At 36.7% G+C, this 19,145-nt stretch overlaps 1 protein-coding gene across 4 annotated transcripts in view; it reads left to right on the top strand.

Annotated features, from left to right (window-relative positions):
* Positions 1-19,145, top strand: part of arhgef25a (Rho guanine nucleotide exchange factor (GEF) 25a) — a 71,265-nt gene that overhangs the window by 46,952 nt on the left and 5,168 nt on the right. For all 4 annotated transcript variants that reach the window (XM_058763994.1, XM_058763997.1, XM_058763996.1 and 1 more), the window contains 13 exons: positions 3,035-3,342; positions 4,382-4,492; positions 9,809-9,933; positions 10,994-11,060; positions 11,419-11,522; positions 11,747-11,816; positions 14,729-14,818; positions 15,572-15,664; positions 16,749-16,799; positions 17,066-17,143; positions 18,127-18,318; positions 18,402-18,582; positions 18,757-18,974. In XM_058763994.1, the coding sequence (XP_058619977.1) occupies positions 3,035-3,342; positions 4,382-4,492; positions 9,809-9,933; positions 10,994-11,060; positions 11,419-11,522; positions 11,747-11,816; positions 14,729-14,818; positions 15,572-15,664; positions 16,749-16,799; positions 17,066-17,143; positions 18,127-18,318; positions 18,402-18,582; positions 18,757-18,974 (1,688 nt within the window). The remainder of the gene's footprint in view (positions 1-3,034; positions 3,343-4,381; positions 4,493-9,808; positions 9,934-10,993; positions 11,061-11,418; positions 11,523-11,746; positions 11,817-14,728; positions 14,819-15,571; positions 15,665-16,748; positions 16,800-17,065; positions 17,144-18,126; positions 18,319-18,401; positions 18,583-18,756; positions 18,975-19,145) is intronic.

Raw genomic sequence — 19,145 nt, 5'->3', positions numbered from 1 at the left:
ATTAGTCGGACCTCTGCGTTGTTCTCTCAGAACCCTTGTGTTCTGTCTGGAGTCTGAGAGACCCCTAGGCCATTTTGCATCATGAATGTTATGTTACTTATGCGTGGGGTCTCTCAGACAAATATTCTCTGATTAGTCTACACAGTACAATAGCGTATTTTATGCCATTTTTGTGCAAATATTCCCCCTTTTTTAATTTATTGTTGAGTTTATTATTGTTGAAGCTTATTTCTGTCAGGACCACTATCATCATAGATGACTGACAATTAGCATACAGTTTGGTTCTGTACTGGGCAAGAACTCCCTGCGCATCTATGCAGCCTAGAGCAGGCAGAGCAGTGACCACCTAGGGTAAACAGAGCAGAACCAACATAAATGTGTTGCAGATATCATTAATGTTCAATAGTTTATTGTACACATTTTAGAAATTAGCCTGATTCACAGGAGAATCAGAAGGCTGAATCCTGACTGGACGAGAGGAGGAGCTGGGGATGGAGAAGGGCTCAATTAGCTATTGAGCTACACAAAAGCTGCTGAAGGACCTTATATATGAATGCTAAAATAGGCGTTGTATTCCCATAGGTAGACGTGGATCAGCTGAGAGTAAATTGATTTTTGATTTAATTCAAAACAATGCACATTAATTTGACACAAAATCAAAATGAGGTTCCTTAAAGGAAAAGTTTACCAAAATATGCAAATTTTATGAAAATTCTCTCACCCTCTGGCCATCTAAGATATAGATGAGTTTGTTTCTTTATTGGAACAGATTTGGAGGAATTTAGCATTAAATCACTTGCTTTGCAGTGAATGGGTGCTGTCTGAATGAGAGTCCAAGCTACTGATTAAATCATCGCAATAATCCACAAATAATCCAAATGACTTCAATCCATCAGTTAACATCTTGTGAAGTGAAATCTGCATGTTTGTAATAACCAAATTCATTATTAAGGCATTTTGACTTTAAATCATCATTTCTTGCCAAAATAGTCCATACTTTTTTTGTAACGGACCAATAGTAAGCATTTTATATTCATATTCAATCACTGTTGACCCTGTCTATTGTGCTTAAACTTTTGAATCCAAACAAATTTTACATAGTTTTCCAAGCAAAACCATTTGAAGTTTTTCTTAAATGAAAAAGGTTTTAAAAGGAAAACTGATTGAGACTCAAAACCTTGAGGGAAAAAATACTGGTTTGGCTTTTCATTGGACACACAATGAAGAAAAATAACTAACTAGTATTCTAGATAGTTGTTTATTTTTATTTGTTTTATTGTATTTGTTTCTGTTTTTGCTGAAATGACAACCATTGTAAGTCACATTTCACACAAAAAAATGCATGTCTAATTTGTGATTAGATTAAAGCTGCAAATATCAAAATAACATTAAAACAGGGGAAACTAAAGCTTAACTTCATAAACACTATTAGAAAAATACCGGTTTAGCAATGTTACGTAGCAGGTACTGACACAGCCTGACATCTGGGCACAACACTGCGTGTCTCTGGGCAAAGTGTGTGTGTGTATGTATGTGTAAGTGTGTGTGTGTGTGTGTGTGTGTGTCTGTGTGTGTTTGTGCTGTCCTGTCAGGCTGTGTTCGGCTGAATCAAGGGGTCAACCAGGGGCTGGATTAGATGGGTGAGAGACTGAAACATGCGAAGCCTGTCCTTGCTGCCGCTGATAACCTCAGACAGCCACTGTTCTTGGTCAGGAAGAGAGTAGTGGGGGGCGTGAGGCACAACGTAGAGAGAGAACAAAAAAAGTTGATGACCTTCCTCTGGACGAGGATTAAAGTGTGCTTCCTGTGCACATCCCCCCCTGTTCTTTTCCCAGGGTCCCTCTGACACCAGCACCGCAGTCTCAGCCTGAGCCTCTACTTTGGGGCGGGGTCTATATTTAGCTCTTCAGGGTCACACGACAGCTTGGCTAACCAGTGTAGCTTCTCAAAGTCTGCCCTAAACCAGTTTGAGTAGTACTTGTGTGATTAACGCTAACTGGGATGTGCGGCACGAGGCCTGTCTGCACGGGTCATATACTAACACACACACACACACACACACACACACACACACATACGCACATTCAGTAATGACAGCGTGCACGTTGCATACTTGCAACTCACAACAGGTGCATATGCACATGATTTTGTTCTTTCCTTCATACTAGTGTTGACGAATATGTTTCATTTAAAATGAAACAGTTAGTAATTAGGAAATTACATTCCTAAAACATATCCATTAAAGTGTTACTACATTAAACATAGTTGTACATCACTTTTTAGTGCATCCTTGTGCTTCATAAAGAAAAGATCTTCAAGTAAAGCAGAACGATCTTCGAGTAAAGCCAAGTGTGTCATTATCAAAACCAGCTGATGCACAATAACCATAATATGATGAAGCACATCATTTCTGTTACACTGTTAATTACACTGTGTTGAAAATGTTCAGGAATGTTCATGTTATTATTATCCAACATTGATAATAATAAAAAATATTACTTAAGAACCAAATCGGCATATTAGAATGATTTCTGAATAATCATGTGGCACTGAAGACTGGAGTAATGGCTACTGAAAATTCAGCTTTGCCATCACATAAATAAATAAAGTAATAAATCGATTAAAATTGAGAAAACTATTTTAGTTCCAATTATAAATTGTAATAATATTTCACAATTGTACTGTTTTTACTGTAAGATTGATCAAATAAATGCAGCCTTGTTGAGCATAAGAGATTTAAAAAAAAAAAAAATGTCCCTAAACTTTGGAATAGTAGTGTATTTGAAAGTCTCCAGGGTCAAAAGTGGCTGTAGTTGAAGAAACTAGTCACAGGCCTGAAGTCTGAGATGGGAAAAATGCTTCACAATGTCTCAGCTATGGGCCATATTTAGTGTTATAGTGTGTTTATGTAGAGTGTGTTTACATATAAGGCAGATTTATTTTGTTTTCCCTCTGCTGTCGTGCTCTCAGATGGTTATTCCCAACTTAATTCCTCTTCCCTCTCTTTCTCTCTTCCCTCTCTCTGTCTGTGCAGACTCATACTCAGCCGCTGGCAGTGAGGGTAGTATCTCCACCTCGGTGGCCTCTCTGCCGCCCCAGGCTTCGGGCAGTTCAGCCCCAAACTCCCCAGGCTCCCGTCGCTCTGTCAGCACCCTGAAGAAATGGCTGACCAATCCAGTGCGAAAGCTGAGCGCCGGGGCGACCGGGACAGCCAAGGGGGAGCGGCAGGTCCGCAGACTGGAGGGCAAACCCCCACCTCCACCTGCCAGGAGCAGCCAAGACCTGGGCAGCCCACAAACAGAGGAGCAGTTCACTATCCTGCCAGTCATAGACAAAGACCTGGTAAGAAAAATAGTTTGATGTGTGTTATTTTCCTAATAAAAAATGGACACTCAAACCAGGGTTATCATACTAAACGTCAGTTTACAGCAAGAACGATAACTATAAAGATAACCATAACAGTTTTGTTATCTGTTGCTTTAAATTCTTGAGCTTTTTTAAGTTTGGTGGATTCTGATTGGACGTCAATGTTTTTATCATTCATCAGCTAAAAAAATCCTCTGTCATTATTGTTATAATTGTAGTTTAAAAGTTTATATTTATCTTATAATTTATAGTTATTGTCCTTAAAACTAAAATCATAAAAAATTCTGTTACTTGAATATATAAAAAAAAAATATATATAAAGCATATTTTATTTCAGCTAGTTGCCAAGGCAGCATTTTCATTTAGTTAAACTTTAGTATTAAACTAAACTAAACTTTAACTATAATAGATATATAATTTCTCATTTCATTTAGTTTAACTTGAAGTACTAAAATAACGAAAACTAAAATTAATAAACAAAAATTAATAAAAACTATATAGACATAAAAACAAAAATGAATAAAAATGACAAAAACACAACAAAATGTCTAAAACTTTAGCTGAAATTAGTTAAAAGTGAAAACAGAAAATATAAAAATAAAACCAAATTCAAAATATTTTCAGGACTATATCAGTAATATTAAAATAACACTGCCATAACACTGTTTATTTTTCATAAACAGTACCAATAAGCCCTCTTGTGTTTAATCAGTCTCTCACATAAAACATCAGTTTACATCACAGTACAGGTGTTCCTATGTTTTTCATTACGGCGTGTGAATTGCACCACACTGTGCTGCCAACTGCTCGCTAGAGCCCTGTGGTTCGCCTATGAACTGTTCGATGTGAACTTTAATCGCTGTGACCCTCTAAAACACCCACTCGTCATAGTCACACAGAGAGGGGAATTATGGGTCAGCTTTATTTTGACCTGAGTATTGATGTTTACGAAAGACCGTGAAGGTTGTGTTTCCTGGTTCTTTTAAAGCAGTATGTTGTTTGTTTGTGTGCGCAGGAGTGGAGAGATGCCCTGCCTACTTTCGACGACTGTGATCTAGGTGTCCAGCAGTCCTACAGCTTCCAGTCGGACTCTCCACAGGGATCTACCACACTAGGACAAACACAGGTAAGTCAGATTCACAAAATCAGACTTTTGGATTCACTTTGAATGTTTTTTTTTTTTAAATCACACACTTACTGATAACAGAATCAATGACAAATACTGCTGTAAAGCAGCTCTAAAAAGACAATAGTGTCATTATTCCCCAGACAGCAAGCAGTGTCTGCCCAGATCCGGCCCACATCTGGCCCGCATGGATTTCACGTGGGCCAGATGTGGGCCGGATCTGGGCCAACACTATGTTGCTGTCTGGCTCAGCTCAAGTCAGATTGATGTTGATTCAGTGCAGTTCAATAACATTGTCGATGTTGCAAAATTCATCAATTATGAAAAAAGTTTGATTCAGCAATAAAGCAGCTCAACAAAAGACAAAAATATCATCATCAAACTCAATTCAGTTCATTTTTTAAAAGTGTGCAAGTGCTCTTTCTTTAAGTTTGATGTTTAAAGAATAAAAAAAAAATGATATAATTCAGAATTTTTATTTATCTAGATGCTTTTTAGGGTCACTGTAGGTGTGATCAAGGACCTTGTTTACATGCTTCTGTATGTCTCAAAGTACACTTCATACTGCCCATCAAAAGTCTCTGGGCATTGCATCTGAAGCTGAGGCTACTATAGGCTACTGACTTAGTAAGAATGACTAAGGGAAAGAGAAAACAAGAAAGGAGGTTGTAAGGACTTGGGGGCTTTCTGTCAGCTTGCACATGGGGGTTTCGATGTGTTTGTATCCATGCTGAGGGTGAGAGAGGCCAGATGGTCATTTGACTGAAGGGTCATTTGTTGCCAGGTTCTCTCCCACAGGCTGAACCTTTAAAAGTGAAAACACACATTGATCAAACACACTTCTTCGTATGTTCTTCTTGTAAAGTGGGGTCCAAAAGAATTTTATTTAGTATTTTCTATTTTAATATATTTTAAAATGTAATTTATTCCTGTGATGACAAAGCTGAATCTTGAACTGCTTTGGCGCTCCAGAAACATTTATTATCATCAATGTTGAAAACAGTTATTTTTGTGGAAACTTTTTTAGGATTCTTTGAAGAATATAAAGTCCAAAAGGACAGAATTTATTTAAACTAAAAATCTTTTGCAACATTATAAATGTCTTTACTGTCATGTTTGATCAATGTAATGCATCCTTTCTGGATGAAAAGTATTAATCTCTTTCAAGAAAAAATTAGATTATCAACATAAGAATTTCAGTGAGAAATTAATTTGGAACATTAACACAAATCAATTTTTTTCTATCCTCTTCTTTCTAGTGCTAAAATTATTTAATCTTAGGTTTTCAATGTGGTCTGACATTTTGGACCCCACTGTATATTTTTTCATGGGCATGAACACTATGAGGCAGAACACATAAATGAATACTAAACACTGTGCACAACACACACATAAATAATCATGATAGCCGGAAGAGAATGTAAATCCAAATTGATGGCTATATGCGGTAACATTCATCATTCCATCAGAAGGTGAGTGATGAAAGGTAATTATGACCAGAGGTGCAAAACAACAAGGGGAGGAGACTGAGATCTGAAGCACTGTGATTATGATCGGAAATTAATTTATTACAGAAACAACATGAACTTAAGGTCTAGACATGTAAGGTATATGCTGCTTTACATTTTTGTGTAAAACCGTAATGCAGTGACCGATGGTGAGGTATTTCTGTCTCATGTAGATGTTTACTTATTTTTTTACCGGAAAATAAGACAAACTTTTGCAGTTTATATTGGGTTTAACTACTTGGTATTGTTGTTGCTCTTCAGTGTTATGTGTTACTCTGTAACTTCCTGCCTCTCTCCATGGTGAGGCTGAGGTGTAGTTTATATCATAGTCATTTGTGTCTCTGATTCAGCTCAGCTGACACCCCACTTTGTACCTGACACAGAAACATTTGCTGTGGGGATCCAGCGTGAGTTTATTATTTGTTGGCTAATGGAAAATTCCTGAATGAATATGTAAGCACTCCTCGGATCCGGCCTGTCTCCCGGACGGAGGAACGCAGCACATGTTTATCAAACTGGCTGTTTTGTTTTATTCCCCACACAAATGGAGGTCTGACACAGCACTTTGAGCGAGGAACCGCTCATGATATAACTGTAACGCGAGTCCCTGCGTACCATACATAAGAAGCAGGGGAAAAGAAGGTTGGATTACCTCGCTCTGCTTGAGCTAACTTTAACAATTTCCTGTAGAAAAACAACAACCAATATGATCTTTCTTTTTATTAAAGGTCCAAGTAAAGACTCTGGGCTTCTGGGTGGAAAACAAGCTGTGGAGATAAAAAAAAAAAGGGTAAAGTGCAGGAGTGGGGGTTCTCCTGCAGGCTGTGCCAAAAAACATCTGGAAATGATCTGAGTAGACCTGTGAGCTAGGCAGGGGTAACCACACTGCTCTAAAACACACAAACACCACCCCGCACCAGAAAACAACACAACAGTGTAATATAATACTCAGACAAGCTTGACGGCACGAACGTATCAGCAAAGTGTGGGGTGTAATGCTGGACTACAACACAGCATGATGAAGCAATACAACACAATATAAACATGATTTACATAACCGTTCAGAGGTTTGGGGTTAGTGAGGTTGGATTCTATCTTTTAAAGTAATTCATTTTTGAATGAAATTGTTACATTTAAGCAGATTTCAACTTTTTTCATCATTTATAATAATGTTTCTTGAGCACCAAATAAGCATATTAGAATGATTTCTGAATGATCATGTGACACTGAAGACTGGGGTAATGATGCTGAACAATTCAGAGCTGCCATCATAGAAATAAATGCAATTTTAAAATATATTCAAATAGAAAACAGTTATTACTGTAGAATGAAGTAATGAAGGACAAGTGAAGCTTTCAAGCTTCAGAAAGAATGCAAAGCATCATAAAAGTAGTTTGACTCGAATACTATATTTAAAATACTCTAAAGCCATGCAGTGGCTTTGTGTGAAAAACAAAAACTGAAGACGTTAATTACAGATAATCTTCAGTGAACTGTTAACTGCTGCAACTAAATCATTGATTCAGTGAGTTGTTTTATTTGAACATGATTTTATTAATGAAATAATCATTCAGACCAGTTTTGTGAACTGATTCATTAAGAAAAAATAAATAAATAAAAAAATTGTTCACAATTTGGTACTCTTAATGAATGTAGCAAGGAGATCTAGAAAAGATGTCAAGATTTTCAGTAATTAATGGTTGAAGATGCACCCTCTCTTTCCAACAAAGCAATTGGCTTCAGAAGACAAGGAATTCATTGCAAAAGTGATATGAACCACTTTAAGGTTTTTTTGTATGGCCCTTTAATATCTGGCCCTTTTTCTTGTAAATGAATAGAAAAGAGCAACCGGTACATATCATTCAAAATATCTCCTTTTGTGTTCTACTGAAAAAAGAAAATCACGCAGATTTGGAGCAACATGAGTTTGAGTAAATTATCAAATGATGCAAGGAACTTCCGTTCATTGTAATCCACATCATTTTGGAATAGAGTGTGTCACATTTTTCTCACACACAACACAATAACACCCTTATAAGCAAAGGAAGTGCTTTGTAAAGCTCCTGTAAACAAACAAAGTGGAAACAGCGATAACATAATGGATGGATAGAGATGAGCTCTCCATCAGAAGCTCTGAGCAAAGGAATCCTTGCTTTGAGGAGGATGTGTGAAGTTATAGTGGAAGGAGTGTATTGTGTGTGAGAGAGAAAGAGTGACCGGGGTCCTGAGAATGAAGATAAAGTGATGTTTCACAGGTGACTGTGACATTAACCAAACAGCTAAACAGCTTTGGCTAAAGGGCAGATCTTATCAGGGCTTTAGTGCATTTAAGGAGCAGGGAAACACAATAAATGGGTGTAATTACTTTTTGTTGTTGTTGTTGTTTGTAGAGATGTTTTTGACTCTAACAAAGTGGTAATGTGTCTGTTGATGTACAGTACACTACTGCAGACACACAGCAGGGAAAACAATGACAAGTGGTTGTTTTTGTCTGCAGGTTATTTGATGTGGCCTTTGCCCCTAATAATTATTTCTTCATTACCTGTGACTGCCTTCAAGCCTGCCATTGATTTTTTCATACAACAGTGGTGATGCATAATAGTTTATGCCACAAAGAGTGTTCTGTGTCAGTTAGATGACAATCACTATTGTCTGGGGGCATTTTGCCTATATTGTTACCAAATGGTTAAATGAATGTGCTAAATGATGCCTTAAAGGGATAGTTACCACAAAAATGTGAATTTGTCATTTTTATTTATTGTTGTTTTTGTATTTTTAGTACTTCAACTTAATTTGCAGTTAGATGCCAAGGCAACAATTCTTAGGTCTTTTCATGTTTTTCATCTAATATTTTATTTTATTTTATTATTTCAGTTATTCAATTAACGGAAAAAAAAAAAAAAAAAAAGTTTTTGTTTTATTTAACAATAACAACACTTGTGACATAAAATGATATTTTAGGAAATGTCACAGTGTATTTTTTCTTTGTCCATACAACGAAAGCTAAAGTTCACCATGCAAAGTTTGATTTTATGGAATAGAATTGTAATTTGTTCAGTAATAAATCACGTATGAGTGTGGAACATATCTGAGTGATTTTAGCACAATGCTATGCAGTTGCACAATTTAATCTTTCACTAGGCAAAAATTGTAGGTTAGTTATAAAAGAACATCATTTCAAAACAAGTTGCATGATTTGATGTATTATTCATGTCTGTTGCACAAATAGTGTGCAAAAAGATACTTTTGAGATATTAACGCTTTGTAGAAATAACAAGCATGACTATGAGGGAACTGTGAGGGACGTGACAAAGTGTGAGGATTTATAGCATAGTTTATGTCCTAGTTTTACCTCTGATGTGGTTAACAAACACATTAACAAAGACAGGACGTCTTCAGACTTCCTCTTTCCGTCTCAAATTATTGAACAACTTGGGGGGCTGTATGCACATCTATCCTCTACTAAAACAATGGTCTATCTCAACCAAAACAATTTGACACGGGTTTCTGTAAGAACATTGTTACATCACAGGGTCAATGGCATTGAGATTTAGGGTAGTGCATCTCCTCTGTCTTGTTGGTGTCATGATTATTGGTGAGTGTTGAATTCCTGTTATCATTCAGTCACTGTCACCAGCAGACCCAGCATGCTCTTTTCCTGTCACCTAGGCAACCTGAGCTATTACAACAGCTCATATCTTCCCAATCCACTCTCTCGCCTCTGTCCCTGCAGCCATCCCTGGAGTGAATAACATTTCAGCATTATGTCTCGTCTCTTATTCACAGTTATCCTCCTCTGTGTCTGCAGATCACCCAGTGCACCAGCCTACAGGCTGATGACAATGGCTCTGCGTTGATGGATGACAACTCCAGCCAATCATCAGCCACAATAGACAGCGAAGAAGATCGGAAGAGTGCCTTAGAAAAAAGCATGTGTGTGTGAAATCGCCTTCATTTGCGACTTGTGTTAAGTAACATAGGAACTTCTTATTTCAGACTGCTTATGTAACAGAAATGCTTCATTTAAACCTTTTTAATGTGGTATTACTTTGAGATTTCTGTTGCAATATTTAACAGAGCAGACATCAGATGTTCATTAGTAAACCACAATCACGTCATCCCTGAAGGAAAATCCAGTTTAAGCCAGTAGGTGGTCATTAACTGGTTCAAGCTGGTAGACTAGACACAACAGCTTAAGGAGATAAAGTTGGTTTTTGGATCATGGTAACTGGAGGATCATGGTCATCTTGGACTATCTAATGACTATGTCAGATCAGCTAATGACAAAATTGGACCTGTTGGTAACTTTTAGACCAGGTAATGACTACCAGTACCAGCTAGAAACCAGCTGCCAGATGGCCAACACAGGTCAAACTGGTTTTTGAAACATGGTAGCTGGTAGACCAGCTAAAGATCATCTTAAACTAGCTAAAGATTATCTTAGACCAGCTAATGACCATCTTAGATGAGCTAATGATCAGCCTGGACCAGCTAATAACCATCTTTACAAGCTAGAAACCCGCTACCCACTGATCAGGTTAAACTGTTTTTTGAAACATGATAGCTGCTAGACCATGAAGATCATCTTAAACTGACTAAAGGTAATCTTAGACGAGCTAATGACCAGCTTGGACCAACTAATGACCATATTAACAAGCTAGAGACTAGCTAAAGATCATCTTAATCCAGGTAAAGAGCGTTTTAGACCAGCTAATTACGGTTTGAGCTAATGACCAATTTGGACCAATTAATGACCATCTACGTGCATCTGCTGTGTTCCAAAACATAGCTACCATCATACACTGGATTTTCCAGTAGGAATATTCACACATTTCAATATAAAGGCCCTTCAGCTGGTCCACAAATAGCTCCCAGATTATTAATATGCTGCGCCAGTTTTGCCATGTTTAGCCATGTTTTGAGCTGTCAGATATTGTTAATGTATTGAATGACGTGATGAAACCAGTAAAAGATGACCTCCTTTCTTCTGCAGGTATGTTTTAAAAGAGTTGATAGAGACAGAAAAGCTGTATGTAGCTGATCTAGGACTTATTGTGGAGGTGAGCTTAAAATATCTATTAACAAATCACATGTGGATTTGATCAACTCTGTTACGGAATGCTATCAATTTTCCTGTAATCTTAGAATGGCTCGAATGCATTTCAGAGCATTTAATCACCGCAGAATTAGATTTGATGCATCAACTGACCTGAATTCCTCTCAGCTGTAATACTGATCACAGTATAAATCAAAGTAATGGTGCCTGGATTTAAAATATTTGGAATATGATGATCTACATTTTTTTTTTTTTTATGAGAGTGATATTTTATCACACTTGAAATGCCTCAGATTTAATAATAAAAGAGTATTTTTATGGGTCATGAGCTTTGGAAGTTCATCATGTTCTGTCTCTCAAAGGGCTACATGGCCACGATGAATGCAAAAGGAGTTCCAGAGGATATGAAGGGAAAAGACAAAATAGTGTTCGGGAATATTCATCAGATCTACGACTGGCATAAAGAGTAGGTTTAACCGTGTTTGTTCGTATATCACAAATCTGATAGGACTTTCAGTATATTCCTAAACCTTTACACCGAATTGTCCTCAGCTTCTCATGTCCTTGCATTTTCTACACTGATTTTTTTGGGAAAAATCTGTGGAATTTGGTGCATGCAGATTCCATATGGTCCTGCTGATGACTTATGGTGGGCTCAATGTCTGATTCTCCCCTCTGTTCTTGTCTTAGTTATTTCCTGGGTGAGCTGGAGAAATGTGTGGCTGAGCCTGAACGACTGGCCCAACTTTTTATCAAACATGTAAGTTTCTATTATTCTCGCTTTCGTATGTTGGTCTGTTTCTAGCAAGGTTGAGCAGAACTTCCTCTTGCACTGAGTAAACAGAGCTGAGAAAACACATGGGTTTTTAACACGCACGCCTGTTTTAACACCCCATTTATTCTCCCATCATCCCACTCTATTTCTGTCCCCCCTCAGACACCGTGTTACTGATACGGCCCATTTGAGGCTGTGTGTTTGCTTGTGTTGTGTCCATTGGCTCACAACCACAAGGGAAAAAGAGGCAGGAAAAGTAAGAGGAGGAACAACAAGCACAGCTACGTCCTTTGATAACACTACTGCTTTACACACCGTGTCTATTTCTGGAGTTCAGTCCTACGCTATGGACATATGCACATAAATAACTCGCCAATAAGAAACAACACAATTCCTGCCACCCACAGGCTTACACATTAAAAACTAAAATGCGCAGATTTACAATATTGTGGAAGTACTTCGCAGTAATTTGTTAAAAGCTACCACATACTGTGATACAAGTTTTGGTGGTGAATCAAAGCGTTTTGCTTAAATGAAAAGCGCTGAGTTACTGTATGAATTGGCGTCTGCCAGCGTTTGCCCTTTCTACCGTTTAATGAGCCTGAGCCCTTTGGGTAATAACTTAAAAAGGCTTGAGGGGAATAAGGAAACTTATAACAAAAATCTAAAGGTTGAGTCAAACTGTGAAACAAGCATAGTGGGAAATCGGTTGGTAATGAGAAACAGTAATGGAGGGTGAGTGAGGGCCAGACTGTCCCCACACTTTTTTCTCCTTTCACAAACAAGACCTTCCCCCCTCTCTTTCTCGTTCCAATTTCCTCAGCCTCTGCTCTCACCCTCTCTTTTAACTCATACAGTGCATAACAAAGTTATTAGACACTAGAGTTATGTCTGGACTTTTCCAACTTCCAGTCATTGATGCGTAACGCAGATAAATTAAGATGATGGGTTGCAAAATCTTTCAGCTGGTCTCAGACAGTCTTATAAGGACATGTCACTGCACTGAAAAGAAAAAAAAAACTATTCTGAATTAGTATTTTATTTTATTTTTTGCTGTTTTCTAGTAAAAATAACCATACATATTACACAAATTACATTTATAATTTTGAATTATAATAATTAATGACACAAATAATAGTTTTAAGCACGAATTTAGCAAATAAGTGAGTTTATTCTACTATACACTAAAGTTACATTTGTTAATATTATTTAATGCATTAGGTGTCATGAACTAACACATTTTACAATAATATTAATGTGTTATTAATTTAAATGCAAAATTAATACATTTAATTTATAAATATCCTTTTTTGTGTTCATTCATAATACATTAAAGGGATAGTGCTCCCAAAAATGTAACTTTTGTCATCATTTACTCACCCTCATGTCATTCCAAACCTGTCTTGAGTTGCGTTGAACACAAAAGAGTATATTTTGAAGAATGCTGGTTATCAAACAGTTGATGGTCCTCATTGACCTCCACAGTATGTCTTTCCCAACTATGGAAGTCAACGGGGACCAGCAACTGTTTGGTTCTTTAAAATTCTTCAAAATATCTTCTTTCATGTTCAGCATAAGAAAAAAAACGTATACAGGTTTGGAACAACATGAGCGTGAGTAAATTATTTTTGGTGAACTATTCCTTCAATACTCATATATTTAGAAATTAACATTAATCCAAAAATAATAAATATTGTAAAAATATTATTCATTTTTAATTTGTGATACCTAATATATTATCTAATGTTAGCAAGATTATAAAGTGTTATTGAAAATAAACTTGATTCAAGATGACATTTTTGGTAACTTGTGTTTTAAGGATCCTGATTATGAAATGAATTTTGTGCAGTGTCCATGTGAAGCTCTTACAATCTGTTGTTAGAACCATTCATGCTTTGACGTCTACCCAGTCGGCTTGTCTCTAGGCAACTCATTCTGTGTGTATGAGTGTTTATTTCTGTGTGTGTGAGGTAGTGTCCAGTTGTAAGGTCCTACTACCTGAATGCAGTGTGTGTGTGAGAGAGAGAATGGGGCTCTGATTACATTGAGGATAATTGGGCTGAATTATACATGGCCTTCTGCTCATACTCCTCCATCAGTGTTGTGTAATCTCTCTCTCTCTCTCTCTGCCGTCACAGCACGCTGCTCTTATACTGCAGACAAAGTCAGTTTCAAACTTATTAAACACTTACAGCAGCTTGAAAGTTTCCATTGAATCATCTCTGTCATTGCTGCATTTACGTGTAGGATCAGGAAAGAAGGATTTAGATCAGATAAACTACCAGTAGTGACCAATTTATCGATCCTATTCTTAAATGTCTTTAACATATTTCCATAACAGTTGCTGTTTCTTCTCATTGGCAACTATTTACTTTACTAATAGGATTTCTGGACATTGCAATTGGCATTGACATTGACACTGGATTGTAATTAATGAGTGTATTTAGTAAATATTATCCCTTAAAAGCCACTTTCAGACACTTAAGGCACAAATATATGAATGTTATTACTTTAGATACAAAAAAATCTAACTAGATGGATTCTGCAAACAAATTATGATAGAGCCTTTCTGAGATCTAACTGCAATGATTTTTTATCTAATACAAGTGATTTTTAGTGACTGTATGAAGTCACTTACCCTCAAGTTGATAAAAATTTCCTAGTAGTTTTATCACAACAATAGTGGACATTAACTATGTTTTGTCTCAATTTGAACTGTATATCTATTATTTTATCATTCAATTATTAAATCATATTTTTAATAATGTGGTTTAAGTGTCCAAATACTTCTTGTGCAACATGCAACTATTATTACTCGTTATAACTATAAATACTTCACTATATAACTACTCTGCTGAGCTAATTCAGTCTGCCCTTTCTGTTTGCACAAACCACAGGAAAGACGGCTTCACATGTACGTGGTATATTGCCAGAACAAACCTAAGTCTGAGCACATCGTGTCAGAATACATTGAGACCTACTTTGAGGTAAGTGCATATGAAGTGCAAGCACACAAATACATGCATACACACTCAAGTGGAGTCCTCAAAGACGCACAGGTTATGCGTGAGGGGCTGTTTTGGTCGCGCAAGCCCATCTGTGTAAATATCTCAAGGCTTTCTTTCCATTTGCACTGTGTGTGTGTGTGTGTGTGCGCATTGGACATAAAGGCCCCAACTGACCCATCAATTCTTGGAACAGACAAAACAGGGAGTTGCTTGATCGAAAAGTTTGACACTTAATGGATTCTTCTCAGTGATGTGCCAAAACATTTAGAGGTTTGATAGCTGGCATTATGGGATAATGGATCAAAGAGAGTGTTTGACTATGTTTGGAGTGGAATACCAGCATAAGCTTAATGCATACTGTCCAGTATGTACTGCATACTGCCTGCATACTGCCTACCATTTTCTAGTATTTGAAACAGTATGTAAAATGAAGTTAAATTTATCTATCATTTTTTTAAAAACATTTTTTAAATCCAATATTGGTCTTAACTTTTGGCAGTCACATCATAGGTTGTGTCAAGAAAAAGATTTTAAAGTGATAAAATATTCATTGCAATATGCTTTATTTGCATTCTAATGAAATAGCTCATCTGGGTGCACCATTTTATGCTACAAAATGTTTTTAAAAAGTGTGGGTAGTATTGTAGTATGCTGTCCAGATTGCTGGCTTTCTCTCTTTGTGCATAAAGGAATCAGTCAATGAGGTGAATGTTTGTATGTGTTTGTGTGCAGGAACTGAAACAGCAGCTGGGTCACAGGCTGCAGCTGAACGACCTGCTCATCAAACCCGTGCAGAGGATCATGAAGTACCAGCTGCTTCTGAAGGTGAAACACAGATGAACACAAACCACACACATTCTTGTGCACTCACGGCTCATTCTATTTGGAATGTTGTGGACCATGTCTAATCAATTCCACATCATAAATAAGGCTAGAATATCAAATTATTATCAAAATATTGATGGAGATGTATTTGATTTTAAGAGTAAAAAGTAAAAAAAAAATGTCCATTGCCTCACTTTGTGTTGACAACAATTTTTCTATATTCCATTTCTATATAAGCAAATTAATGAGCTAGCAATGTTTATACGCTACTATTTACACTACTATTCAAAAGTTTGGGTCAGCAAGATTTTTTTGAAAGAACTCTTTTATGCTTACATTCATTTGATCAAAAATACAGTAAAAACAGTAATGCTGTAAACTATTATTACAATTGAAATAACTTTCTATTTTAATGTATTTTAATATATTTTAGTTTATTCCTGTGATGGCAAAGCTGAATTTTTAGCAGCCATTTTTAACTTCCAGTCTTTAGTGTCACATGGTCCTTCAGAAGTCATTCTAATATGCTGATTTGTTGCTTGAGAAATATTTATTATTATTTATTTAAAACAGAAACCTTTTTTTAACATTGTAAAATGTCTTTATTGTTACTTTTGATCAATTGAATGTGTCCTGCTGAATAAAACTATCAGTAACTCTTATTGACTCCAAACTTTTTAACGGTATTATCTATGTGTTATTATATTCTGCCCTGGTTGGCAATCACTGCTTAAGAAAGAAATGCATTCTTTGTATGCCGATACCTTTGGTTTTAAATTTATCACAGTACCACCACAGACCTGTTACTATTTACAACATATCTGAAGTTTATGGAAGAATAATAGTAAAATGTTGCCAACTGTCATACGGTTAAATTTAACTGAAACCCCAGTGGTTTTTCTTAGCTGATTTGTAACTATAGAGGCACCCACATACAGTACATGTCTTCTCATATTCAAGGATCCGCCAGCTTACTACTCAGAATGCACTTAATTAGTTTCCACACACAAAAAGCCATTAGTACAAATAGACCCTGATACAAAAATAGAACATTCTAGAGCTCACACTGTGTGTCTCGCGGCAGGATTTCCTCAAGTACTACACAAAGGCTGGGATGGACACTGAAGAGCTGGAGGTATGAGTCACTCAGATGCCGTAATTATTATACAAGTTTTATTTCTCAAGACCAGAAACACATAATCCCACCAAGGAACATTGTGTGACTCCTTGACCATGCCAACATATTTTTTTTCTTCCCTTTGGTGTCAGTTTGAGCCAAATTAGTAATACTGTACTTGCTCATAGGCTTTAGTAAGTAATTGAGGTCAGTTTCCATGCATTTCTCTTTCTCGTATTCTGTCCTTCTTCATCTTTCTCTGTCTTTCTTTCACTCTTGAACAGAAAGCAGTGGAGGTGATGTGTTTTGTTCCGAAGCGCTGCAATGACATGATGAACGTGGGTCGGCTGCAAGGCTTTGAGGTATGGCGCCAGACGCAGGCTGTGGTTTAAAGCTGTCAGGCTGTGGAAATACTGGGAGAGACTCTGATCCCCTGAAGCAAAGGAGCGCAAGAGAGACTGAAAAACATTGAAAATGTGGATTTTAAGCATAAACTATATGATTTTTTTTTTTTATTCAGCAGAGGTGCATTAAATTAATCAAAAGAGACAGTAAAGACTTTTACTTTGTCACAAAACATATGAATTTTAATATAAATTCTGTTTTTATATCAGTTAATATAAAACTTTTATTCATGTATGTTGTGTTTTTCTTGGAAAATTTTCTTTGCCTTTAGCATGTTCACTGGCTGTATGATTTTCTATAAAGCTACTTTGGAATGATATTTATTATTAAAAAAAAAAAAAAATGGGTGGAAGAAAAAAAACATTAGTTTAGTTTAGTGCTGTCAAATGATTAATTGCGATTAATTGCATCCAAAATAAAAGTTTTTGCTTACATAGTATATGTGTGTACTGTGTATATTTATTTTGTATATATAAATACATACCCATGCATGTATATATTTAAGAAATATATATTTATATATAAATATATACACGTAAATATTTTCAAAATATATATACTGAATGTGTGTGTATTTATATATACGTAATAAATATACACAGTACACAGATATATTATGTAAATAAAAACTTTTATTTTGGATGCGATTAATCGTGATTAATCATTTGACAGCACTAGTTTAGCTAGCTAATGCAGATTAAATGTTGCACATATTTGACTATTTTGTTTTGGCTTTTAGGCACAATGACAACTGAAATCCAGTAATGTGTTTATGCTTACATTTTTTTTTTTTTCATATTATGTATATATAATATAATTATGTGTATATACACAAACACAGTTAGCTGTGTTTATATTTTAAGAAGGGGATCGTCATTTTTGGGGGTCCCAACGGGTTTGAAAAGCCTTGCCCTAAAACCATATTTTCTGTCTTTATCAGGGGAAGATCACGGCACAAGGAAAACTTCTCCAGCAAGACACATTCACAGTTACAGAACAGGACAACAGCATTCTTTCCCGTGCTAAAGAGAGACGGGTCTTCCTATTTGAACAGCTTGTCATCTTCAGTGAGCCAATAGACAGGAAGAAAGGATTCTCTATACCTGGATATATTTTTAAGAACAGTATTAAGGTGAGTTTGAGGAAGTTATTATCATGCAAGGTTTCTGTATTACACAGTATGTTTGCATGTGTTAACATGGCTTCTCGTTTCAGATAAGTTGTCTGGGCGTGGAGGCATGTGTAGACGGTGACCCGAATCGCTTTGCCCTGACGTCTCGGGGGGCTGATGGCAGCACGGTGCAATTTGTCTTGCACTCTTTATCGCAGGACATCTGCAAGGCTTGGATCAGTGACGTGAGCCAAATACTGGAGACCCAACGTAATTTCCTAAATGGTGAGACCTTCAAAGTTTCAGTTTCAAGAAAATAATATAAACTTCAGTCAAAGAAGCTGCCATATTTAAATAACTTGAACATTAAGCTATGAGGGATAAAAGGACAGTTGGTTCAATGTTTTTGTTTGTGTCAAATTAAAAATGGCTATCAATTTTGTTTTGTGTGTGTTTCAGCCCTGCAGTCGCCCATAGAGTACCAGAGAAGGGAGAGCAAGAGCAACAGTTTGGGCCGTAGCATGAAGCCTCCTCTTTCAGCAGCGGTTGGTCTGAGGCCCCACTCCTCAGCTTCTATCGACCGACACAAACTGCCCTGTCTGCGCTCCTGTAACACATCTTTGCCCTCTCTCTACCTGCCCAGCCAGGTCCCCACTGATGACCACTCACAGCCAGAGGTAAGAGAGTTCAAGCATCTGAGGTTTGCTTGACCCTTAAGCACCCTTTTTTTTTTTTTGCGGTTATCCATGCTTTTAATCAGACCTAGGCTGAATTCCAATTTTCATGCAAACTATGAAACAAGATTGGGTTTAATGCATCCCAGATCATAGTATACTTAATGGTGTGCT

This window comes from Onychostoma macrolepis, chromosome 23 (genome assembly GCF_012432095.1).
Source record: "Onychostoma macrolepis isolate SWU-2019 chromosome 23, ASM1243209v1, whole genome shotgun sequence".
Lineage (NCBI taxonomy): Eukaryota > Metazoa > Chordata > Actinopteri > Cypriniformes > Cyprinidae > Onychostoma > Onychostoma macrolepis.
The sequence above is the reverse complement of the archived record's forward strand: the minus strand, read 5'-3'. Positions and strand labels throughout refer to the sequence as shown.